The sequence below is a fragment of the Trachemys scripta genome, chromosome 23 (assembly GCF_013100865.1).
Source record: "Trachemys scripta elegans isolate TJP31775 chromosome 23, CAS_Tse_1.0, whole genome shotgun sequence".
Taxonomy (NCBI): domain Eukaryota; kingdom Metazoa; phylum Chordata; order Testudines; family Emydidae; genus Trachemys; species Trachemys scripta.
In genome coordinates, this window is record NC_048320.1 from 2,474,935 (window position 1) to 2,495,114 (window position 20,180).

At 53.9% G+C, this 20,180-nt stretch overlaps 1 protein-coding gene across 5 annotated transcripts; it reads right to left on the reverse strand.

The window, feature by feature from the left end:
- Positions 1–1,605: 1,605 nt before the first annotated feature.
- TMEM98 (transmembrane protein 98) lies at positions 1,606–20,180 on the reverse strand. 5 transcript variants are annotated; one of them, XM_034755975.1, is made up of 8 exons: positions 20,079–20,173; positions 19,909–19,977; positions 11,780–11,985; positions 10,033–10,164; positions 7,419–7,452; positions 6,587–6,702; positions 5,528–5,587; positions 1,606–2,072 (listed from the first exon to the last, which is right to left on the reverse strand). In XM_034755975.1, exons 3-8 carry the CDS (start codon positions 11,908–11,910, stop codon positions 1,862–1,864), a joined length of 684 nt encoding a protein of 227 aa, XP_034611866.1. In that variant the 5' UTR covers positions 11,911–11,985; positions 19,909–19,977; positions 20,079–20,173; the 3' UTR covers positions 1,606–1,861. The 5 variants fall into 5 exon arrangements, with proteins under 5 accessions (XP_034611866.1, XP_034611870.1, XP_034611869.1 ...); XM_034755979.1 differs by lacking the exon at positions 19,909–19,977 and having other exon boundaries at positions 20,079–20,180; XM_034755978.1 differs by lacking the exon at positions 19,909–19,977 and having other exon boundaries at positions 19,978–20,093.

Here is a 20,180-nt window from a genome sequence, read left to right on the forward strand (position 1 = left end):
TCTCCCCATGTCACGAGTGCTTTGTACGGGAAGGAGCTGCACACTCTGCCGAGGGAAGTTTCAGAGCACCCGCCATTGCTCTCATGGCAGCAAGATCCCTGGACTGCAGCGAGTGGCACCTGGCAAATCCACAGGTGTCGCGATGAGAGGCAGGTGGCTGAAACATGGACCCCTCATGCCCCCCACCCCTGTGTGGGCTGGGTGCTCACGGCACGGTGATGGACCGAGGGCAGTGCTGCGGACATGTACGCCCGGTGTGCAGGCTGTATTTCCAGCGTGTTTGCTTGTGTCACGTGCAATCACAAGTCCCAATAGGGCCGGAGCCCTGGAACTCCAGCACGAGGCTCTACCACTTGGTCTAGAGCAGGGGTTCTCAAAGTGGGGGGTCGGTATCCCTCGGGGGTTGTGAGGTTATTACATGGGGGGGGGGTGCGAGCTGTCAGCCTCCCCCCCAAACCCCGCTTTGCAGCCAGCATTTATAATGGTGTTAAATATATAAAAAAGTGTTTTGAATTTATAAGGGGGGTCACCCCCAGGGACTTGCTGTGTGAAAGGGATCACCAGGACAAAAGTTTGAGAACCACTGATCTAGAGGAGCACACCTAGCCAGAGGTGAATTAAGATTTATTGGGGCTCTGGGCACAAAGAACATTTCGGCTCCCCACACCTGGGGGGGCCATACCCCCCATTTTTAACATGGGCATAGTAGCTTTGGGTAGGTGGCAGGAGCTGCGCTTCGCTGTGGGGGAGCTGATAAGGTGGGCAGGGCCTGGGTCTCTGCACTTAGTGGCTTCCAGCCCTGGGCTGCTCAGTGCATCTCACGGCTTCCCTCTGCTGAGTGGAATTCACCAGCGCAGGGCAGCGCCCAGTGCTCGCTTGCGTCTCTTGTCTCTGTGTCTGTCTGTCTGTGTCTGTGTGTTGTGGCTAGCTATGTCTCTGGGTCTGGCTGGGTCTGTCTTGTCTCTCTCGGCGTCTGTCTGGTTTTGTCTCCAAAGACTCAATGATTTCAATAAGCATTTTCTTGCATTAAATTACAGAACCCTGCTGCCCCTCCTCCTCCATGCTCTCCAAGCTCCCAGACAAGCCAGCGGGTGAGCTTGTCCCAATGTGCTTTATCTTGGTCCCCAGGGAACACTGCCCTGGGCTGATAAGAAGCTCCATGTTACCCAGAAGGCCAGTCTGTGCCTCTCAGGCGCTGCAGCATGGGAGAGGCATGGGTGGGGTGTGGGGCAGCGTTATGCCACCATTGCTCCTCCAGGACACTGGGTCTGGCTGGGGTACCTCCCAGGGGCTGCTCCACTGCCCCAGACTAGCAGGGGCCCAGTGCATGCCTGCTCCCTCTGTTAACACACCTCCTCCTGTCTCTGATGGCCTTACGCTGGGGACTGCCTGAAGGAGGTGGTGCAGGGCTATCGTGCCAGCCCCACTCCTGGGGAACCCGCTGGTGCCAGGCAGGGGATCTTCCCTGGAAACCCCTTAAATCAGCTTTGCAGTAACTTCCTAGCAGCTGAGGCTCTCCGGAGTGCCCGCAGCAGCCACAGGACGGGTCCGGAGTTTACTGAGCTTCAGCCTGGGGTGTATTTAGAAACAGGAGCTTCCACGGTCTGATTTCTCATGGGATTTTATTGATCAGAGCCCCACTGTTCCATGCGCAGGGCACTTCAACCAAACTACAAAGCAGCAGGGGACCAGCAGAAGCGCATTGCCTTAGCTACCCTCTGGTAACAGGTCAGTGTCAATATACTAATAGCTCTGCAGGGCTCATGCAAATATTTGACCACCTCAGCGCACCGAGCAGCGGCCTGGGCTCCCTGAGAACGTGGAGCATCAGCCCTCAGCAGGACAGGCCGTGCCGCCTCCGTCAGATGGCAGACTGCTCCTGCAGGAAGCTTTCCGCGCCCCCCGCGATGCTTCTCTCGGGCTCGGTGGCCAGAGCAGCTTCGCGCAGCACCGTCATGTGCTCCTCCGCAGCAGACAGCGATTGGTCGATCCAGTCCATGCCACTGGTTAGGTGGCAGGCGCTCCTGGTCACCAGGACGAGGTGGCTGACAGACAGCAGCAGGGCTGTTGTCCTGCAAGGCAACCAGGATGCTGTTACAAGTGCTTGAGGACACCAGGTGCCTGGGCAGGAGGTCTGGCTGCTGCAGCCTCCCTGGTGATACTGCTCAGGGGTGGGGTGGGACATGCCAAAAAGGGACTTTATCAACCAGTAGCTTTATTAATCTCTCAGCAGCAGGCAGTGTGGCCCAGTGGATAACTTAGTGGACTGGGACACGAGACCTAGGTTCTAGGCCTGACTCTGCCACTGGCCTGTGGGGTGACCGTGGCCAAGTCATTGCCCCACTCCGTACCTCAGTTTCCCCCTCTGGACACTAGGGATAATTGTAGAGATTTCCTTTGTAGTGCACTCTGAGCGTGACCCAGAAGCTAGGTGGTGGTGTTATTATACAGAGGTATTAGTAATTCTGCATCAGAGCCCCAGTCATGGCCCAGGCACTGCATAAACCCAGCAGTCCTGTGCTGGGACAGAGAGGCCCATGGGAGTCAACTGGCAAAGTATTCACTGTGGTGTAACAGCAGCTCCTGGCAGGCCTGGCAAACTCACTGCCCCAGCGCACTGCTTTCCTGGTACTTCTCCAGGAGTGATGTCCTGGGAGATCCTAGGTCAGCGTGGGCATTAATCTCGGTGTGCAGTGGTTGCACAGGTGCAGGGTCAGGAAGGAGGTGTGGGCACTGACACTCTGCTTTAACATCTGTCACCAGCCAAAGAGGAAGGCAGGTGTTTTCCAGACAGGAGGTCAGAGGCACATCTCTGTCTAATTCAGCATTGTGAGCTCGCGCAGTGGAAGCCCCAGTTACAGATGAAGTGGACAGAGGAATGGGACATCAGCAGGGAAGAGCACTCCAGGGAGCAAGCAACGGGAGGAGTTTACTCTCTCTGAGGAAAACCAATGACCTTTGGGGATACAAGCAGAAGGCAAAGAGACACTCCCAGGCAGGAACTGGACAGGCCTATTCCATTCATGAAAACAGAATGCCGGCCTGCCCTGGCAGGAAATGCCACAATGGCCATTTGGGTAGGAGAAATGGCCGTAGCCAGAACGGAGCCTGGTAAGTTTAGGCTTTAGACGTTGCGTTCGGATTTGGTTTCCAGGACCTTTGCTCACTAATGCTTTACGCTCTCATTGTTGCTAATAAGCATGTTGGTTTCACTAGAACGATACCCCAGTGCTGGGTGTTCTACAGGGCGCTGAATCATTCACGCTTTCCTGCCCTGTTCCTAGGAGGCAGTAAACCTGCTATTCTGGGAGCGCTCAGCAGACAAGGGGCTGAACACTACAGGGGACACTTCCAGGGGGCTCAGAGGACGGGGTGCACCTCTTGTTAACTGGCAAGGCAAAGTATGGGTTGACACGGCCCTGGGGAGATGGTTTGAGAGCCAACAGACTGGAGTGTCAGGGAGTTGACATCCAGTTAAGCTCAAGTAATTTTTCCTCGTGCTGAAGGCAGAGGAGTAACCAGGTGACCCACAGTCCTGGATACCCTGAGAACCGTCACATTTATGTTTCTACGTTAAGGCTGGGTTTGTGTTTTCACGTAACACTGGGACTGTTTGGCCAGCCCTGTGCAAACTGAGCCCCATTCTCGGTCGGCCCACTGGGCACATCTGTTACAATGATTGTTCTTTAACCACTTTGTTCTGGAGGCAGCAGAACCTAGCGTACCTCCCCACGTGTGCAGCACAGAATCTGTGTACACAGATGGAATTAGTGGGGAGAGATTTTCAATAAACTCTAAGAAGATAAATATCTGCAGCGTCTCACCTTCTCCCACCACTTTTGCTAATAAACGGCCCATCTGTGTCCTGCCCACTTTCATACAGTTACTCGCTGCAGACGAGTGACAAATGCATCTTGGAGGACACTAGTTGCAGTTAAGCAAGGCCATTAATGCTGTTAATTTCTCTCTTTGCCATTAAACCCTACCTCCCAATGGTTGCCGTTTCCCACAAGTTACAATAGGCAAGGAGCTGCCCCATGGGCTCGAAGCTGCTCCTGCCCTCAGCAAAGATGGCCGCTATCTCACTAGTGGAGGGCCATGCCTCTAGTAAAGATGGCTGCCGCTGCTGCCTCTGTACCCAGCATGCTCAGCCCAGCTCCTGACAGTAGCCCAAAGGACAGCAGTAGTCTCTTGGCTGCAGATGGCCATGCAGAGTGTACCCATCGCCAGTGTGGGTTACAACAGGACACTGCTTCCATCCTGGTGGTGCCTGTATGGCCGCGACCCTCTGCACACGTCAAGTGTTTCTTTGGATCCTTCCCCTTCTCTACAGCCCAAGCTGATCACCTCGGCGGTCATTAAATCTCCGCCTGCGCCCACGCAGGGGGCTATGGAGGTGAAAGAGATGGATCACCTCCGCCTGCATCACAGCGTGCCAGAGAGCGCAGCCAATACGGGCCTCACATGTGGGAGAGGAGTGGGGACTCCATCCCCAACCCAGGCTCAGCTGTGCTGGAGGAGCCAGCACCTGTCCTAGGGGAGGGGCTGGCCCAGGAAACATCTCCCTGGAGCAAGGGGGAGGCAAGGTCCAAGCTGTGACTTTCCGAGTGGGGCACTGTCCCTGATCGTGGGCTCGTGGTAACCATGCCAGAGCCCTGCATGCAGGTGTGACAGCCCTTACTCATCTCCCAGGGAGCAAGCACCTTCCCACAGCCCAAACACTAATTCACTCCCACGACCCAGCTGCTCCTCGCTCTTCGGGGCAAGCCCTGGAAAAGGCACTGAGGACAGGATTGGGCCCTCGGGATGGATGCAAACAGCATTAGCTTCTCCTGGAGCTCTGGGAAGGAATGTGTGTGCTAGAGCAAGGTGCAAACTCCACCAGGGCAGCAACGTAGGAATATAAATAATAATAGGGAGCTTGTCCACAACAGGATGTGGGCACCTAACTGCCACGGTAGGTACCTACGTCCCAGAATCAGGCCAAACTGGGATTCATGAGCCCCCCCGCTCAGCAGCTGTCAAACGCTGTAAGCACCTAAACCCTCTGGGCACCACATTTTTGCAATAAAAGCTGTCTCATTGCCTATGTTTCTGCCTGCGTGCGTACGTGCTGCAGCCCCACGCTCGGCGTCCAGCTGTCCCAGCGTGACGTGTGAACTGGGGGAAGACAGGTGACCCTCCACCTAACTTCCTGTGGGACCCAAGCCGGCAGGCGTGCTTGGAGCTTGCTTTCTTGCTCAGGGCCCTTAAGAACTTATGTAAAATGCCAGGGGGAGGGTAGGTGGCAGGAAGACCCCCCTCATCACTTCTAGCCAAGGGATTAGGCTGTTCCCCTGGGGTGTGGGGGAGATCTCAGTTCAAGTCCTGCTCTGCCTGCTGAGAAGGGATTTGAACAGGAATCAGCCACCCCCCTGGGCAGTACCCTCACCACTGGGCTATGGGGCATTCTGGTGGGGATTTCCCCTGTGGCTAAAGAATGACACCCTAAGAGCCAGTGGCTTTGGGAACCTCGCCCAGAGCTTACCGTGCATCCAGAAGCTTGGGATCCAGAGGCGGGTACATCGACCTCACAACATCATCCACCCTAGGGGAAGAGAGAGAGCGACCGTTGCTTGTTTCGCACTGTATTTTGCAAGTGCCCTGGTAGCAGTTTGGTTTTTTCTCTCAGCGAGCACATTTCAGAGCCCGGCATCTCTCCCGTTGGCTGTGAACCCCTACAGCGTAGGAAGGCACCTAGGGCCAGCGTCACAGGAGTTCCCACAGGGGGGGGGGCTGATTTTCATAAAAGCCAAGCTCCCATTTGGCACTCAAGGGAGTACTGCCCAGATCTGCAAAAGCGCCTTTTGCTCAGCGGCCCCCACTGAGATCAAAGGGTGGCAATTTCAAAAGTGTCTAAGTGATTTAGGAGCACAAGGCCCACTGGAGGCCAGTGGGAGCTTGGTACTTCGACTCATATGCAATCCACAGCCAAGCCAGACACTTATTGAGGTGCCTAACTGGAGCAGAGCTCTTCTGAGACTCTGGCCCCAGTTGTGGGTGCTGAGCCCTGGGAAATCGGTTCTTGAGCCCTGTCACAGATGGCACTGGCTTCCAGCTTGCTTTCTGGCTGAAACGCAAAGTGTTGGGTTTGATCCTTAAGGTGACAAGCTCTCTGCTGGGCAGGAAGAGCCACACAGTGTTGCCAAGTCTCATTGATAATTGGTGTTTTTCTTAAAGCCCCAGCTCCTGGAGTCCTGTGATCAGGTGAGATTCTCCACTTACATTTAAAAAACAAACAAACAAGGAAGGTTCTAGCCCCTGTGGCTGTGGAGAAAGGCTTGGGAATGGGACCCCAATGGCTCAAAGACCAAACAGCAAATAAAAAGCCATTTATTATTGTTAAGATCTCATGGGATTTGGGACCTCACATGAGGTTTGGATGTTTGGAGTCAGCACTACTGTGAATCTGAATTCACCCATGCTGTCATTCAGGGGTTATTGCAGATGCCCGATGTTTCCAGGAGTTGCCTGGCCTTTGGAGCTGCAGATCAAGTTGAAGCTGTGTGCCCTCAGCCGAAATGGACTGACAATCCCTTCCACTCACCTGGGGCTGATCCGCTTCGCAACCACAATAATATCACTCAGGCTCGCGGGAGATTTCATTCTGGCCCCAGAGCCCATTGTCATTGCAACGAGCTTCTCTGTCAAAGTATGACAAATCTGTTGAGTGAGAGAAGTGATCAGCTTGGCTCATTAGAGGCTAGCGAGAGAGAGAAGGACTTGGGAGCCTAGTGGTTAGGGTGCTCCCCCGGGAGACACAGCTCTCAGGCCAATGCCTATTTACGGATTTCATACACAGTAGAACAACTTCAACAGGAGAGCTGGTGGGACTCCCACCCCAGAACACCCCCTTGGGGGAAGGGAGATTTGGGTTTGAGTCCTTGCTCCCAACCATTGCAGAGTGGGGACTGCAACCTGGGTTTCCTACATCCCAGGGGAGCTAACCAGCAGGTACTGGGCATAAGGGCACAGTGACTATGCTGGGCTGAGCTGGCCCCAGGAGAGAGTTCTCAGCCGAGAATCCCAAGCAGAGAGATGGGTGCCCAAATCCCTTAGGAGGCAGGTCTTAGGCCCCATCTCTCCCCTCGGCATTTCCTGCTGGCTAGTGTAGATGGCTCCCTGCTCATCTTTCTGGCTTCCGAGAAGCCCATTCTTAGGTGCCTAGCTCTGTCCATGCATCGTACAAGGAGCCTGGGGGCCTGGCCTGGGACTGTGGATCCCTAGGAGCTGCCACGTTGGAGGGTAAATCTCCTGTGTGGATCGAGCCCGAAGCCTCTGGGAGAATCCTCCAGACCCCTTGCTTATTTCCTGGCACTGATTCCCTGCACAGCAGCCTGGGTTAATTCACAGGGGAGGCGTTTCTGTGGGGGACTTACCTTGAGAATAGCGATGCAGTGAGAGACCAGGCCCCTGCGAAGAAAGAACGCCTTTGGTTAGAAAAGCTCTGTCTTGTTACTGGCTCTTCTTCTGTCCGCCAGCCTGAGGTGGAAACTTCATCAGCTAAGCATGTCCCATGGGCTCCACAGAGCCTCACTGGTATCATTACAACGTTACTTCACAACCAAGCCCGCAGCCATCGGCTGGAAGCAGGGTGCGTTTGTCTAACAGGGCAGGAAGGCCTGGTCCTCACCTAAAACTGAGGTCAACCTGCCTACGTGGCTGAGCAATGTGAAAAATTCACCCCTGAGAGACGCAGTGTGGACACAGCTAAGTCGTTGGTGGAATTCTTCCACCTCTCTGTTCAGTGCCTCTCGAGGGGGTGGAAAACCCACTTCTGTCACTGTAGCGAGTGTCTATGCTACAGCGCTGCTGGTCATGTAACTGCCTGCTGAGGGAGGAGGTGGGTTCTCCCTCACGTGAGTCTTTCACCCCAGGCTAGAGCTCTCTTTCCAGCAGAGATGTTCTGAGCATGGGGCTCACGTCACCGAGGGCCTTCGGGTGCTGCTCTGCTCAGCACCGGAGCGTTGGCCGGAGGTGTCCTGCCATCCAGTGGAATCCACAGCCCCAAGCGAGGTGCCCATGGGCCCCATACAATGTACAGGGAGGGCTCAGCACCTAAGACTGGGATTCTCAGTGGCCAGCCAGCAGAGCAGGGAGTGGATGCAGAGGACAGGGGCAGGGCTTAGGGCCCAGATCCACCAGGGTACTAGGGCACCCCGATCCCTATAGCTCTGGGTTGCAGGTGTCTGCCTGACAGGCCAGAGGGAGACGCCTCCTTTCCCTCGGGATTCATAGCATGGACCCTGGCTGCCCTGGAGTGGGTGCCCGAGCCAGGCCAGCCCTTTCTTCTGCTAACCAGAGAGAGCGCGAGAGCCCACCTGGCTACAGCCAGCAGCCCAGGGTCAGTGCATTCCCCTGGGCCGTGCAGACCCGTTTCCAGCCCCTGCACTGCCTGCCTGGGGACAGGGACTTGCTTTCAGCCCTGCCACGTTTCAGGGGAGTGCCCTGACTACCAGGCTATTGCACATGCTGGGTGAGGTTCTCTCAGTCTCTCCCGCCGCGAACACCTAACAAAATGTGTTGAGAGGGAGGGAGCACAGACGGGGCGAGTGCCGGGGTTCAGATCCCTGTTGCATGGCAGGCAGCACCAGAGTGCAAACATGGGTCTCCCACTCCCCCGTGAGCACCCCACCCTTGGGGCTGTGTGTTCCCGCCACACGCGTCCTGCTCTCCATTACTTCTTAGCCGTTTGCGTGGGGTCGGCATGCTCCGAGCACACCTGCCATATGGGCCCCTCTCGGCTCGTCTGAGAATCACGCTGAGGCTTAGGGGTGGGGCACGTGTTGGTCGGGGGGACAACGTCAGGACACAGGCAGCTTAGTGCATGCCGACGGGCGGGAACACAGGGCTGGTCTACACGTAACAATTCGATCGATGCACTCAGGGGTGGGACAAATCCAGGCTCTGAGCGCCGGAGCCCTAACCCCTACTCCTGTTGCTTGGGGAGGTGGATGGAAAACCCCCTTCCAGAGCTGCAGGCTGCATCTGCACTACAGGGTTATGTCAGCAGAGCTATGGCACCGGACTCTGCTGCTACAGGCCCCATCATGGACATGTCGCCTGAGACTCCTGTGGGGATCAAGGTGCCTCCAGGGCGAAGTAGCAGCTGATCAGTGTTTCTGAGCGTCAGTGGTGCCCAGATGTTGGATGTAGATGCTTAAAGAAACAGATCAGAGCTAAGTCCCTTGGTGAGTCTAATATCTGATCCAGGAACCACTGGGTGGGATGGTCTGGTGGCCCCTTCTGGCCTTAACCTCGGTGATTCTCTGTGCTAGGCAGGACGCTGGACTAGAGGAGGGTCCTTTCTGGCCTTCAAGTCTGAATCTTTACTGGCTTGTTAACCCTCCACCTCTAGCGTCCGTGTTTTGAATGAGAATCATGCACATGCCAAGGAAAGTTCCTCACACCAAACCCCACCAGCCACCCTGACAAGGAATGGCTCCGAGCACCTGGAACCAAGCCAGTAGGCTGCAGCAGGGCCAGAGATTCCAGACCTGGCTTCCATTTTTGCACCTGGGCACAAACATTGTGACCAGGGATTTGTACCACAAGAATTTGGAGTTGCAAATTAGGGCCCTAAACACGCCTGGGTTTGCACAACTGTCAGGTGATGCACATGAGGCTCTGGCTGCACTCCTGGCTCAACAGATAGGCAGGCAACGGAGCCCTGAATGATTGTGCTTTGTATCAGAGCAGCGCCTGGGAACCGGACCCCACCCCAAGGAGTTTACACTCTAATCAGCCAAAGGGGGATGGGATCACCAGGAGAGCTGGGGCTAGAACCTGGCTCTCCTGATGCCTCGGCCAAGGCTGCTCCACTAGACCATCCTGCTGCCTACGGTAAGTGATTTTGCTCTAGATAAAAGCATGCTCCCAAGGCAGGCTCTGATCCAGGCGGCAGACGACCGTCCTGGAGCCAAGGAACGTAACCAGGCAGAGCACGGGAGCCCGTTTTAAAGATCACCCAAGAGGCAGCTTTGAAACTCTTACGAAGCATCTTCGATCCAGTCCTCATTCTCCAGAATGGCCTCGATGTGGGGGTTTGTTATCACGACATCATCCAGCTCAAGCTCCGAAGGCTCCGACTGCGTCTCCATCGCCCCAATAAGGTCGACGATCGGTCTGAAACAAACAGGAATGGGTCATTCAGCACCTGGCACAGGGGCAGTCAGGATGGCTAACTAAGGGGCACGTTTTCTAAGCACCCACGGGCCAGATTTACAAAGGACTCTAGGCCCCTAGGGGCAGTGCCCCAGCCCCATGGATTTCAATACAAGTTAGCACCTAACTTGCCTAGGTGCTTTTGAAAATCCTGCCCAGCGCCTAGTTCCAGCTTTGGGTGCCCAACCATCTTTGTAAGTCTGGCCCAAAGTGACCAAAGAGCCTGGGGGGACAATATCCAAGAGTGCCTAAGGCCCAGAGCCTCAAAGACATTTAGGTGCCTAACTCCCATTGTCAACGGGAGTCACGTTTGAAAATGGGACGTAGGCTTCCAAGTCATTTGGATGCTTCGCAGAGTTTGAGCTCTTAGAGCCTTCTATTTTCAGCTGCATCTGGCCAAGATTTTCAAAAGTGACCTGTGATTTTGGGGGCCCAACCTGAGACTCCCCCTTGGTCCTGCTTTTCAGAAGGTGGGCACGCAGCACGCAACCTGGGTATAAATGATGTCCCAAGGAGCAGGGCTCAGGCAAGTGTGGACCTTTGGGTTCTGTGAGAAATTCTCTCTTGGAAATGTTAGAAACACGATTACTGACCCACCTGGATTTTCTGTTCTGTTACCCCAGGGATAGCCGCCACCGGGGACCCTCCGACAAGACTGAGCGTCCCTGAGTCTGCACAAGCTGAGCCGACAGAGCGGAACGGGGTCAGTTCAGATTCTTGCCCCAACATGTGCTCAGTGATAGCCTGTTGTTCTCACTGGGCGCACAAACTTGTCCACTGGGGAATATTCTCCTTGTCACATATAAAAGTTAGTCTAGTCTGTGTAGGTTCCTCATCATCCCAGTATCTGAGCACCTTCCGGTCATGCACAAAGTGACGTGACTGCACCTCTCTCTCCTCCTCCGCCTGGGGCAGAATTGTGCTGTGTCCCTGCTGGGCAGGGACAGGAAATGCAAAGAATCCATCTATGCTGGTTTAAAAGGAGCGTAAGGGAGATGGGCGCTCTGATTTTCAATGGGATCTGAGTTTCTAACTCCTTAGGCCCTGCCGACCCCCAGGTTTGTATAATGCTGGCGGTTAGCGGGAGCGCACCGTGGGCCTAAGGCAATGCACCCCACTGGCCTGGTTGTGGGTACACTGGGATAAAGGTGCCTTGTAGCTATTCCCCTTCCCCACTTCGTAAAGCACTTTGATCTCCGTGTAACCACATCCACATCCCGGGGTGCACTGTCTTAGGACAGCATTGCAGTCAAAACCATACAGTTTTCTAATGAGGACAAGGCTTTTCTCTGCCATCACGCTCTCTGCCTTAGTTATCTTACCATTTCTGTGTCAGTCGTCAGCCATCGCCGGCAGGGGCGCTGACTGGCCGTGACTGTTGAGCTGGGCAGACAACCTGACCTGGTAGTGTTAGGTTCTGCAGTGCATCTCCGGTGCATCAAGCACTGCCTGGACTCGTCAGTACCAGCAGCTCTGAAATCTGCATGCATTCCTCCCTTCATTCCACTTTTCAATCAGTCTTTTTGCTTCCTCCCTATCAATTTGGTGCAAGTGGAGGAGGGGGCTGGACACTTACTTGGTATCATACTGATTCAGGAGATCCTTGGGCCGGCAGTAGCGCTGCCTGCAAACCACCACAAGCGCCACGAAGGATGCCAGGAAGATCGTAGCCAGCACGCCGATGGCAACTATCACCACGGTTTCCATTTCTGCCGAGCTGCTCTCCTGTGCGCGGTCAGATGTGCAGTTCCATCTCGTAAGGCACCTCCAGAAATGCTTTATCTGGAACAAAGCAGCAGAGTGAGCACCCAGAGAGCAATGGGGACCCATCGCTGCTCAGATGATCTGGAAAACTCTGAAGCAGCAAATGTCTCCATAGAGAGACACTGGCCAGGGAAACATTTCACAACCATTTTTGAGACTTTCCCCCATTGTTTCCAATTTCAGAATGGAACACTCCAAACTCTTTACGACTTGATAGGATCCGTCTATAGCAGGCCAAAGAATGAGTGGGGCAGGGGGGAGAGGGATTCTCACCCAAATTTCCCATTTATTTTTCAAGTGTTCAAAATCCCAAACATCATAGAAATGTCAAAATTGGAAACATTTTTGATAGCTCTAATGTGTCAGGTCAAGCTACACAGCCAGAGGAGAGAAGCTGGCCAGGAACTGACCAGTGGAACTGTGGCCTGTAGTGTGGGGCTGGGCTCAGTGGCCCAGGGGGTTAATTCCAGTTCTATGTCTTATGTTCTCAATTTTATGCTTCAGGGCTTCAGCCTGTCGCTTGCTGGGGTCAGGAAGGAATTCTTTCCCCCCGATGCAGTCTGGGTTATTTTTTCTTCCTTCCTCTGAAGCATGGATGCTGCTGAAGATGGGTTCGGAGGTGTCCGTACAGAGAATCCTCTCTCTCAGATGCCTGGCTGGTGTGTCTTGCTCACATGCTCAGGGTCTAACTGATCACCTTTTTCGGGCTCAGGAAGGAATTTTCCCCCAGGTCAGATTGGCAGGACCTGGGGCGGGGATGGGATTCGCCTTCCTCTGCAGTGTGGAGCATGGTTCACAACCCACTAATCAATTCCCTGCCACGGCAGAGGCCTTGGCATGCTGGCATCTCGGTGCCCCCATTCTCTGCCTGTGGCAAACTGAAGTCACTCTCTGGAGGGCCGTAACATTTTTGTCTAATCCAGATCATTGGACTTGGTGCAGAGGCAACTGGGTGGGGTTTAGTGACCGGTGCTGCACAGGGGCTCAGACTGGAGGCTCTGATGGTCCCTTCTGGCCTTAAACTCTATGACTAACTGGGTCAAACCGGGTGACCTGTGAGATCTAGTCAGAGCCAGAGCGACTGGTGCCCACCCTCGCACCAGGACCCTGAGCACGGCAGCTAACAGAGTAACGCACAAGCATGGGTATTACTTATTTTACGGAGGCACCTGCAGACCTCACCCGAGCGCAAGCCCCATTATGCAGGTGCTATACTAACACCCCTGAGACAGCCCCTGTCCCAAAGAACTGACCATTGAAAAGGCTGGGACTTGCCTGAGGTCACCAGCAGAGCTACAAATAGAAGACAGGTTCCCTGACTTCCACACCAGAGCCCTACCCTCTAGACCACACGACCTGTCCCAGACACAAGGTCTGTAAAGGTGAAGCTCAGGTTGTGGGCACCTCCCAGTGAACTGGCTAAATGCTGCCTCGCAGGAGCATTGGTTACAAAGCACTTAGCTGGATATTCCGGGTTCAGGTCGCTCTTCCCCAGGCAGTCACAGAGATGCCCCGCTCCTAGCATCACCAGCAGAACCGGAACAGCGCCAGGTCCCAAAGCCCTGTCTCCTGGCATTGAGCCAGTTCCGCAGCCCTGTGTGTGCAGTCTCCACCTCACACATTTCCCCAGCATGACGGTGCTGGTCCTGGCAGCACCCAGGAACAGCTCCAGGGCCTGGTTGTGCCAGGCGCTGGACACAAGATGGTCTCTGCCCCCCTGGGCTGACAATCTCAGTATGAGACAAAGCAAGACTGACAGACAAGGGAGCACAGGGGAATCCCGGTCATCAATCCAGGCAGGACAGTGGTTCCAGAGCACTGGCAGCCCCGTGCAGGTCAAGTCTTTTGCAGGCATCATGGCAAAGGAGAGTTTTGAGGAGGGCCTGGCCAATGGGGTGGCTTTGCAGGTGCTCGGGGACGAAGGAGGCTGGGCTCCTGGGCTGCTCAGAGGCGAGCGTTGCCATTGTGATAGGGAACGAGGGATGCTAGGTACAGTGGGGATTGGGGACTTGAACGAAGGCAAGCGGCTTATGCTGGATGCAAGGAGGAGGAGATGCGGTCACAGCAGTAGGCTGGAGAAATGAACTCTGCAGCAGCATTCTGAATGGACATGAGCTGGGCAGGACAGCCCGCGCCGCGGCCAGCCAAGAGGATGTTGTGGTGAGCAGGACGCGATAGGATGGGAGCCTGGGCCAGAGCTCCAACCCTGGGGATAGGGAAGGCCGGAGCTGAGAAATGTTCTGCAGAAAGCGCCGGTAAGATTTAGACAGACTGATGTGAGGACCTAGAGAGGGGGCTGAATCCAGAGATGCCCAGTTTCCAGGCTTGAGTGACGGGCAGGATTGTGGTGCTGTCTTCCGTGATGGGGAAAGGAGGTAATGGGGAAGAACTGGAGGGAAGATTAAGAGTCAAGTTTAGCCATGTTGAGCTTGGGTTGATGTCTAGCCATCCGCTAGAAGCCGTCAGAGAGACAGGAAGAAATCTTAGTTTGGGCAGGGGACAGGTCTGGAGCAGAGAGGTAGATCTGGGAGTCAGTCACCAGCCCCAAGGTAGTTGCTGAATTTGTTTGCGGGGGCGACTGCCCACAGATAAAGTGCGGGACCAAGGACGGAGCTCTGTGGAAACCCCCAGAAATCTGGAGAGGCGATGAGGAGGATCCACTGAAGGACACATGGAAGGAGCAGTTAGAGAGGTATGAAGAGAACCAGGAGAGGACAGAGCCCTGGCAGCCAAGGGAGGACAAGATTTCATGGTTGATGGTGTCAAAGGCAGCTGATGAGGATGGAGCACAGGGTCTTAGCTTTGCCTTGGAAGAGGTCATTAAAGACGTTGGCATAACAGTTTCAGTGGCGTGCAAGGGCAGCCCCTAGGTTGAAGAGGATTCTTTCATGGGACTGGAGGAAGAACTCCAGACAGCGACTCAATGAGCATACAGATGGAAGGTAGGTGGAGAGCAAACGGGTCCCGGGTGGGTTCTTTGGAGGTGGGAGAGACGAGAGCACGCTTGTATTGTGACGGAACAAGCCAGAGGGGAGAGAGAGGCTCAGGAGAAGAATGGGAGACAAGGCCAGAGGTGGTGATGTTGCTGGACCCCTGGCCAGCTGTCACTCATGATCACTTGTCTGCCAAGGTCACATGACATTGTTTTCACTGGATCAATGCCAGCCTGACGAATGGCCAGCCGGCTGTGGACAGCAGTCACGCTGACGCTGGGGGGAGATGCCCGGCACTGCAGTCCATTCTGTTTGGTGGGTGACTTGGCCAGAACTTGCTGCTTTTTAAACTCTCCTGATTATTAAACCAATCTCGTAACTTTTGGGACCTGACTCGTGATTTCTGAACACTTGGGGGGCTGCCTTCATCAGCCCAGTCCCTCTCCCTCACCAGGTCCTGGCTGTCCCCCACCCCTGTTCCTAAGAACTTAAGAATGGCTATACTGGGTCAGACCAAAGGTCCATCTAGCCCAGTATCCCGTCTACCGACAGTGGCCAATGCCAGGTGCCCCAGAGGGAGTGAACCTAACAGGCAATGATCAAGTGATCTCTCTCCTGCCATCCATCTCCAGGCTAGGGACACCATTCCTTACCCGTCCTGGCTAATAGCCATTAATGGACCTAACCACCATGAATTTATCCAGTTCTCTTTTAAACGCTGTTATAGTCCTAGCCTTCACAACCTCCTCAAGTAAGGAGTTCCACAAGTTGACTGTGTGCTGCGTGAAGAAGAACTTCCTTTTATTTCTTTTAAACCTGCTGCCTATTAATTTCATTTGATGGCCCCTAGTTCTTATATTGTGGGAACAAGTAAATAACTTTTCCTTATTCACTTTCTCCACATCACTCATGATTTTATATATCTCTATCATATTCCCCCTTAGTCTCCTCTTTTCCAAGCCACTTTAATCTCTCCTCATATGGGACCCGTTCCAAACCCCTAATCATTTTAGTTGCCCTTTTCTGAACTTTTTCTAATGCCAGTATATCTTTTTTGAGATGGAGACCACATCTGTACGCAGTATTCGAGATGAGGGCGTACCATCGATTTATATAAGGGCAATAAGATATTCTCCATCTTATTCTCTATCCCTTTTTGAATGATTTCCAACATCCTGTTTGCTTTTTTGACTGCCACTGCACACTGCGTGGGAGTCTTAAAAGATGTCTCTGTCTGCTGCTGCCCTCAGTCCAATTTCAGCTGTATGTCGCCATGGCCCTGACCCAGCTATTTGAGACTCCCAGAGCAATTCCAAGGGGGCTTCTTTTTATTAGTTGATTTGTTTTTAGCTTCTTTTTCAAAAATCTTAGTTTAGAATCTGCTAAGCTGCAGGAAATTGCCCCGGGTCTTTGCCTGGGGAAGATCCCAGAGTCGTTAGCCCACGTAAATCAGGACTGTGTTATTATTGTATCTTTATTGTCTCTGTCTGGCATCCCTCAGCCTTCCCTCTGTTTGCCCAGCGCTGGGCCTGCTTCACAAGGACACGCAGACCCTTGGACAGGTTCACCCAGCACAGGCCCGTGGAAGTACCTGTATTGGGGCCAGGCCTCAAGCACACAGAGCCCAGTCAGTGTCTGGACCTGGCTTAGGCCCAAATAGCACAGGTCCCCGACCCCATGAGCACACGCGGTATGGGAATCCCTGAGCACCCTAGCTGGCGGGGAGGGGACGTGCACTGTTCTTGAGAGGTACAGAAAGATGCTGGGGCACCAGGGAGCCGGGAGGGGGAGTGCAGCATGGGGAAGAGCCCTGCACACTATTCTAACAGAGTTCCTTGTTCTGTGTCAGAAAAAACATTCACACAGGGGCCCAGACAGCTGAGGGATCCAGGAGTGCCCAGACCCAGTCCAAGCCCAGACCGCACCAAGATCTGGTAGCCCAGACCCCACCCAGGCCTGGCCTAGACGCCAAAGGGACCATGGGATACCCAGGCCCGGCCCAGACAGCTCAGGGACCGTGGGATACCCAGGCCTGGCCCCAGAGCACCAGGTGCAAAGTGCCGCGGGTTCCCTCCAAACTGCACAGAGAGCAGCCGGTCCCAGCCCTGGTGGCACAGGGACCCATGAAAGGGGCAGGGAGCTCGGCCAGCTGCCAAGCTGAGCTGGGACAATCTGGTTTGCAAGCCCAGAGCCCTTGAGCAGAGCAGGTGATTGCTGCTCTCGCAGGGCCGGTGCCCTGCCCTCGGGGTCTCGGCCCTGGGGAACCTGGGCAGGCAGGGATGGGGAGAGCAAGGAGGGCCATAGGGTGAGCTCAGAAAGATGGTCCGATCCTATAAACTGGAGTAAAGCTCCAAGCTTTCCTACCTGACTGCCGAGGAGCACAGCCAGCCAGCCGCCAGCACTTCCGCAGTGCCGGGGAAATGGAGCAAACACTCGCAGCTCAGCCTGACCTTTGCCCCAGTGATTAATATCCCAGCTGCTGCAAACCCAGCAGGGATGGTGCTGCCTGGCTGGGAGGGCTGGGGTTGCAGCGTCGCGCCTCCTCCAACCTGTCACCCACACTGCAGCGAATAGTGGGGAGGCCAGGCCTGTTGCTGCATCGGCCCCCCACCTGCTCCCTCTGGCCTGTCCCTGGCAGGGCCCGCAGCCCCTAGTTCCTCCCTTTGGGAGCTCACCACTTGCTTTCTCCTCCCCATGTGGTTATATGGTCAGCATTTGGTGTTGTCTCAAGCCCCAGCTGCTGGAGTCAGGTGATCACGAGAGACACTTTCCTTGCCAAGAAAAAGTTTCTAGCTCTCCTGGTTGTGGAGCAAAGCTGAACACATGCCCCCACCACCCGTGCTCCAACACCAGAAGCCAAATCTCCCCCTCATCCCACAAAACCCTTGTTATTTAAAAAAAAAAAAATGCATGATTTGTCAGGGCCAAACTCATCATTTTGGCCCTTTGTGGGTCCAAGTCTGTCAGCTCTTCCAGGTGGCTCAATGCCCATTGCAGAAGCTGGTGTCACTGGTAGCTCTCAGGCTGCACACCTGGTTTTCATGCTCACCCGCTGTTTTCACTGATTCGGGTGAGACATTCAGAAACCCCCAACAAATGAATCCAGAGCCTGTTTAACAAAGCGCTCTGCGTGCGCAGGGTGGCAAGCAGGGGCACGCGCCCACCTAGTCAGCGGGGGCCCAGAACTCCTCCAGGGGCGGGGCGGGGAAAGCGAGCTCCTCTGGTCCTGGGGCTGCGGGACAGGGTGGGAGAACCAGCTCCTCCGACCATGGGGGGGCACACTAAGTGCCCTTCCAAAAGTGGCCAAATTTGTATTCCCGTGCATGCCCATGTTGGCAGCCAGGTAGTGGCAACGTGAAACCATTCAGGCCATCCTGAAATAAGAAATAGACAATGGAGAAAACTTTCTGCCGAGGCAGATCTCAACACAAGCGCCGATTCTGAACAGAACCCCTGGGCTCCTGCTGTGCTCACAAGCACCATGGGAAGATGCCTGATTCCTTGTTTTTTTAAAGCTAGCTCAGTGTTAAAGGCGTGGGAGTCAATAGGGCTATTCAGGACGGAAAGTTAAGACAGTGAGTTCACAGTTAAAGGCTGCATTGTAATGTCTGCACATAAAGGCGCTTACCTAAGCTTGCAGGCAGTGTGGTCCAGTGCTTTCAGAAATCTGAGTTCTAATCTGGGCTCCTCCAGTGGGCTGCTTAGGTTAGTCACTTCACCCTTCTATGCTTCAGTTTCCCCCTCCCATGCTTTGTCTATTTAGCTTGTAATACTGTCCTGTACTGTCTCTTGCTATGTGTTTGTTCAGCACCTAGTGCGGTGAGGCTCTGGGCCCAGCTGAGATTTCTGGGTGTAACATTTGATGTCCTCCCTGCTTAAATATGTGACGGTCACTTTTGACCGTGTCATTTTCTGCCTGGAATTACATTGTGCTATTTGCCATATTCTGCTGCCGAGCACTGGGCCCTCATCTCATATGCCATATAACAACAGTGTGGTAAAAGGGAGTACAGTTAGGGTCCCCTGCCTGGGGCTGGACCTCACCCCACCTCCCGGCTTTGGGGTGAATGCAATCTCCATCTTACTGTTGCAATTTTTTTGTGGTCTAGTTTCACTTTTGTAATATTCCCATTTTGATGGTGGAACCATGTTTCTTGTCTGGCAGCCGGATAAATTGCTGCAGACGGTAATTCAGGTACATTATGCACATTTCAGGTCCCATCCTGCAAACACAATGGGGCTACTCACGAGAATGAAATTCCTACTGTTTTTCCAGGATTTGGCCCACCTCTGAGACATTCCAAACAGAATTCTACCTACAGACTGCAAATAACCCCAGAGACCAGCCATCATTGTAGTGTTTTACTGTAGCCGACCTCCAAGCTCTAAATATACTGGACCAGATCCTCGGCTGGTGGAAACTAATGTACGTCCACAATGCAACTGTGCTGATTTACATGGAGAACCTGGCCCGCAAACATTTCCCTCTCAGCGTATTGAGAAAGGGACGTCTCACATATTAACTCCATACTCTGCCTTCGGCTCATTCTAAGTTTATTTTAGAGAACACCCTCCTCCCCGCAACAAAAATGGATTGTCACGATCATCAGCAAAAGCCTTCCTATAAAGTCGTGCTAGAGACCCAACAAGAAGGAAAGAACAGCCTGGCCTTTCGAATGAATTTATAACTTATTGCAAAGGAATTTTGATTTCATGATGGCTTCTCGAACAACTCCCAGGAGGGAAAAGAGCAATCGACAAAGTGCAACCTCCCCCAGGCACGTTTGAATTCTTTAATAGGATTAATACTACAGTTTGAATGTCTTTTCTGCTACCAAACTGCTCACAGAGTGAAAACAAAGCATTGCTCAGGGTCAGCCATTTTCTTGCTGAATAGTTTGTTTTAAAGGACTAAAGCAAAGTTGCATTAAAGTTCCTTAAAATGTGTTTTCTCATGAGCAAGCCCAGCTCAAACACAGCCCTGGAAAGAACAATGCAGATCACATACCAAACTGATCCTTCCCCTTTGGAAGCAAGGCTGCCGGCTGCCCTCAGTCCTGGATCACTGTGCAGTTACCTGGAAATATTGTGTGTCAGACAAAAGGGTCCAACTTGCCAGCGTTGGTTAAACAACTTGCTTTCCCTTCAACCAAGATGGACTCTCTCCCAGCTACTTACATGTGGAGAAGTGCCCACTCCGTTATCCGCACCGTGTGCTCTGGCTTGGGTGCATTCCTGACTGGTGTGCTTATGTGCGCTAGGAGTAAAACTGAACAGACT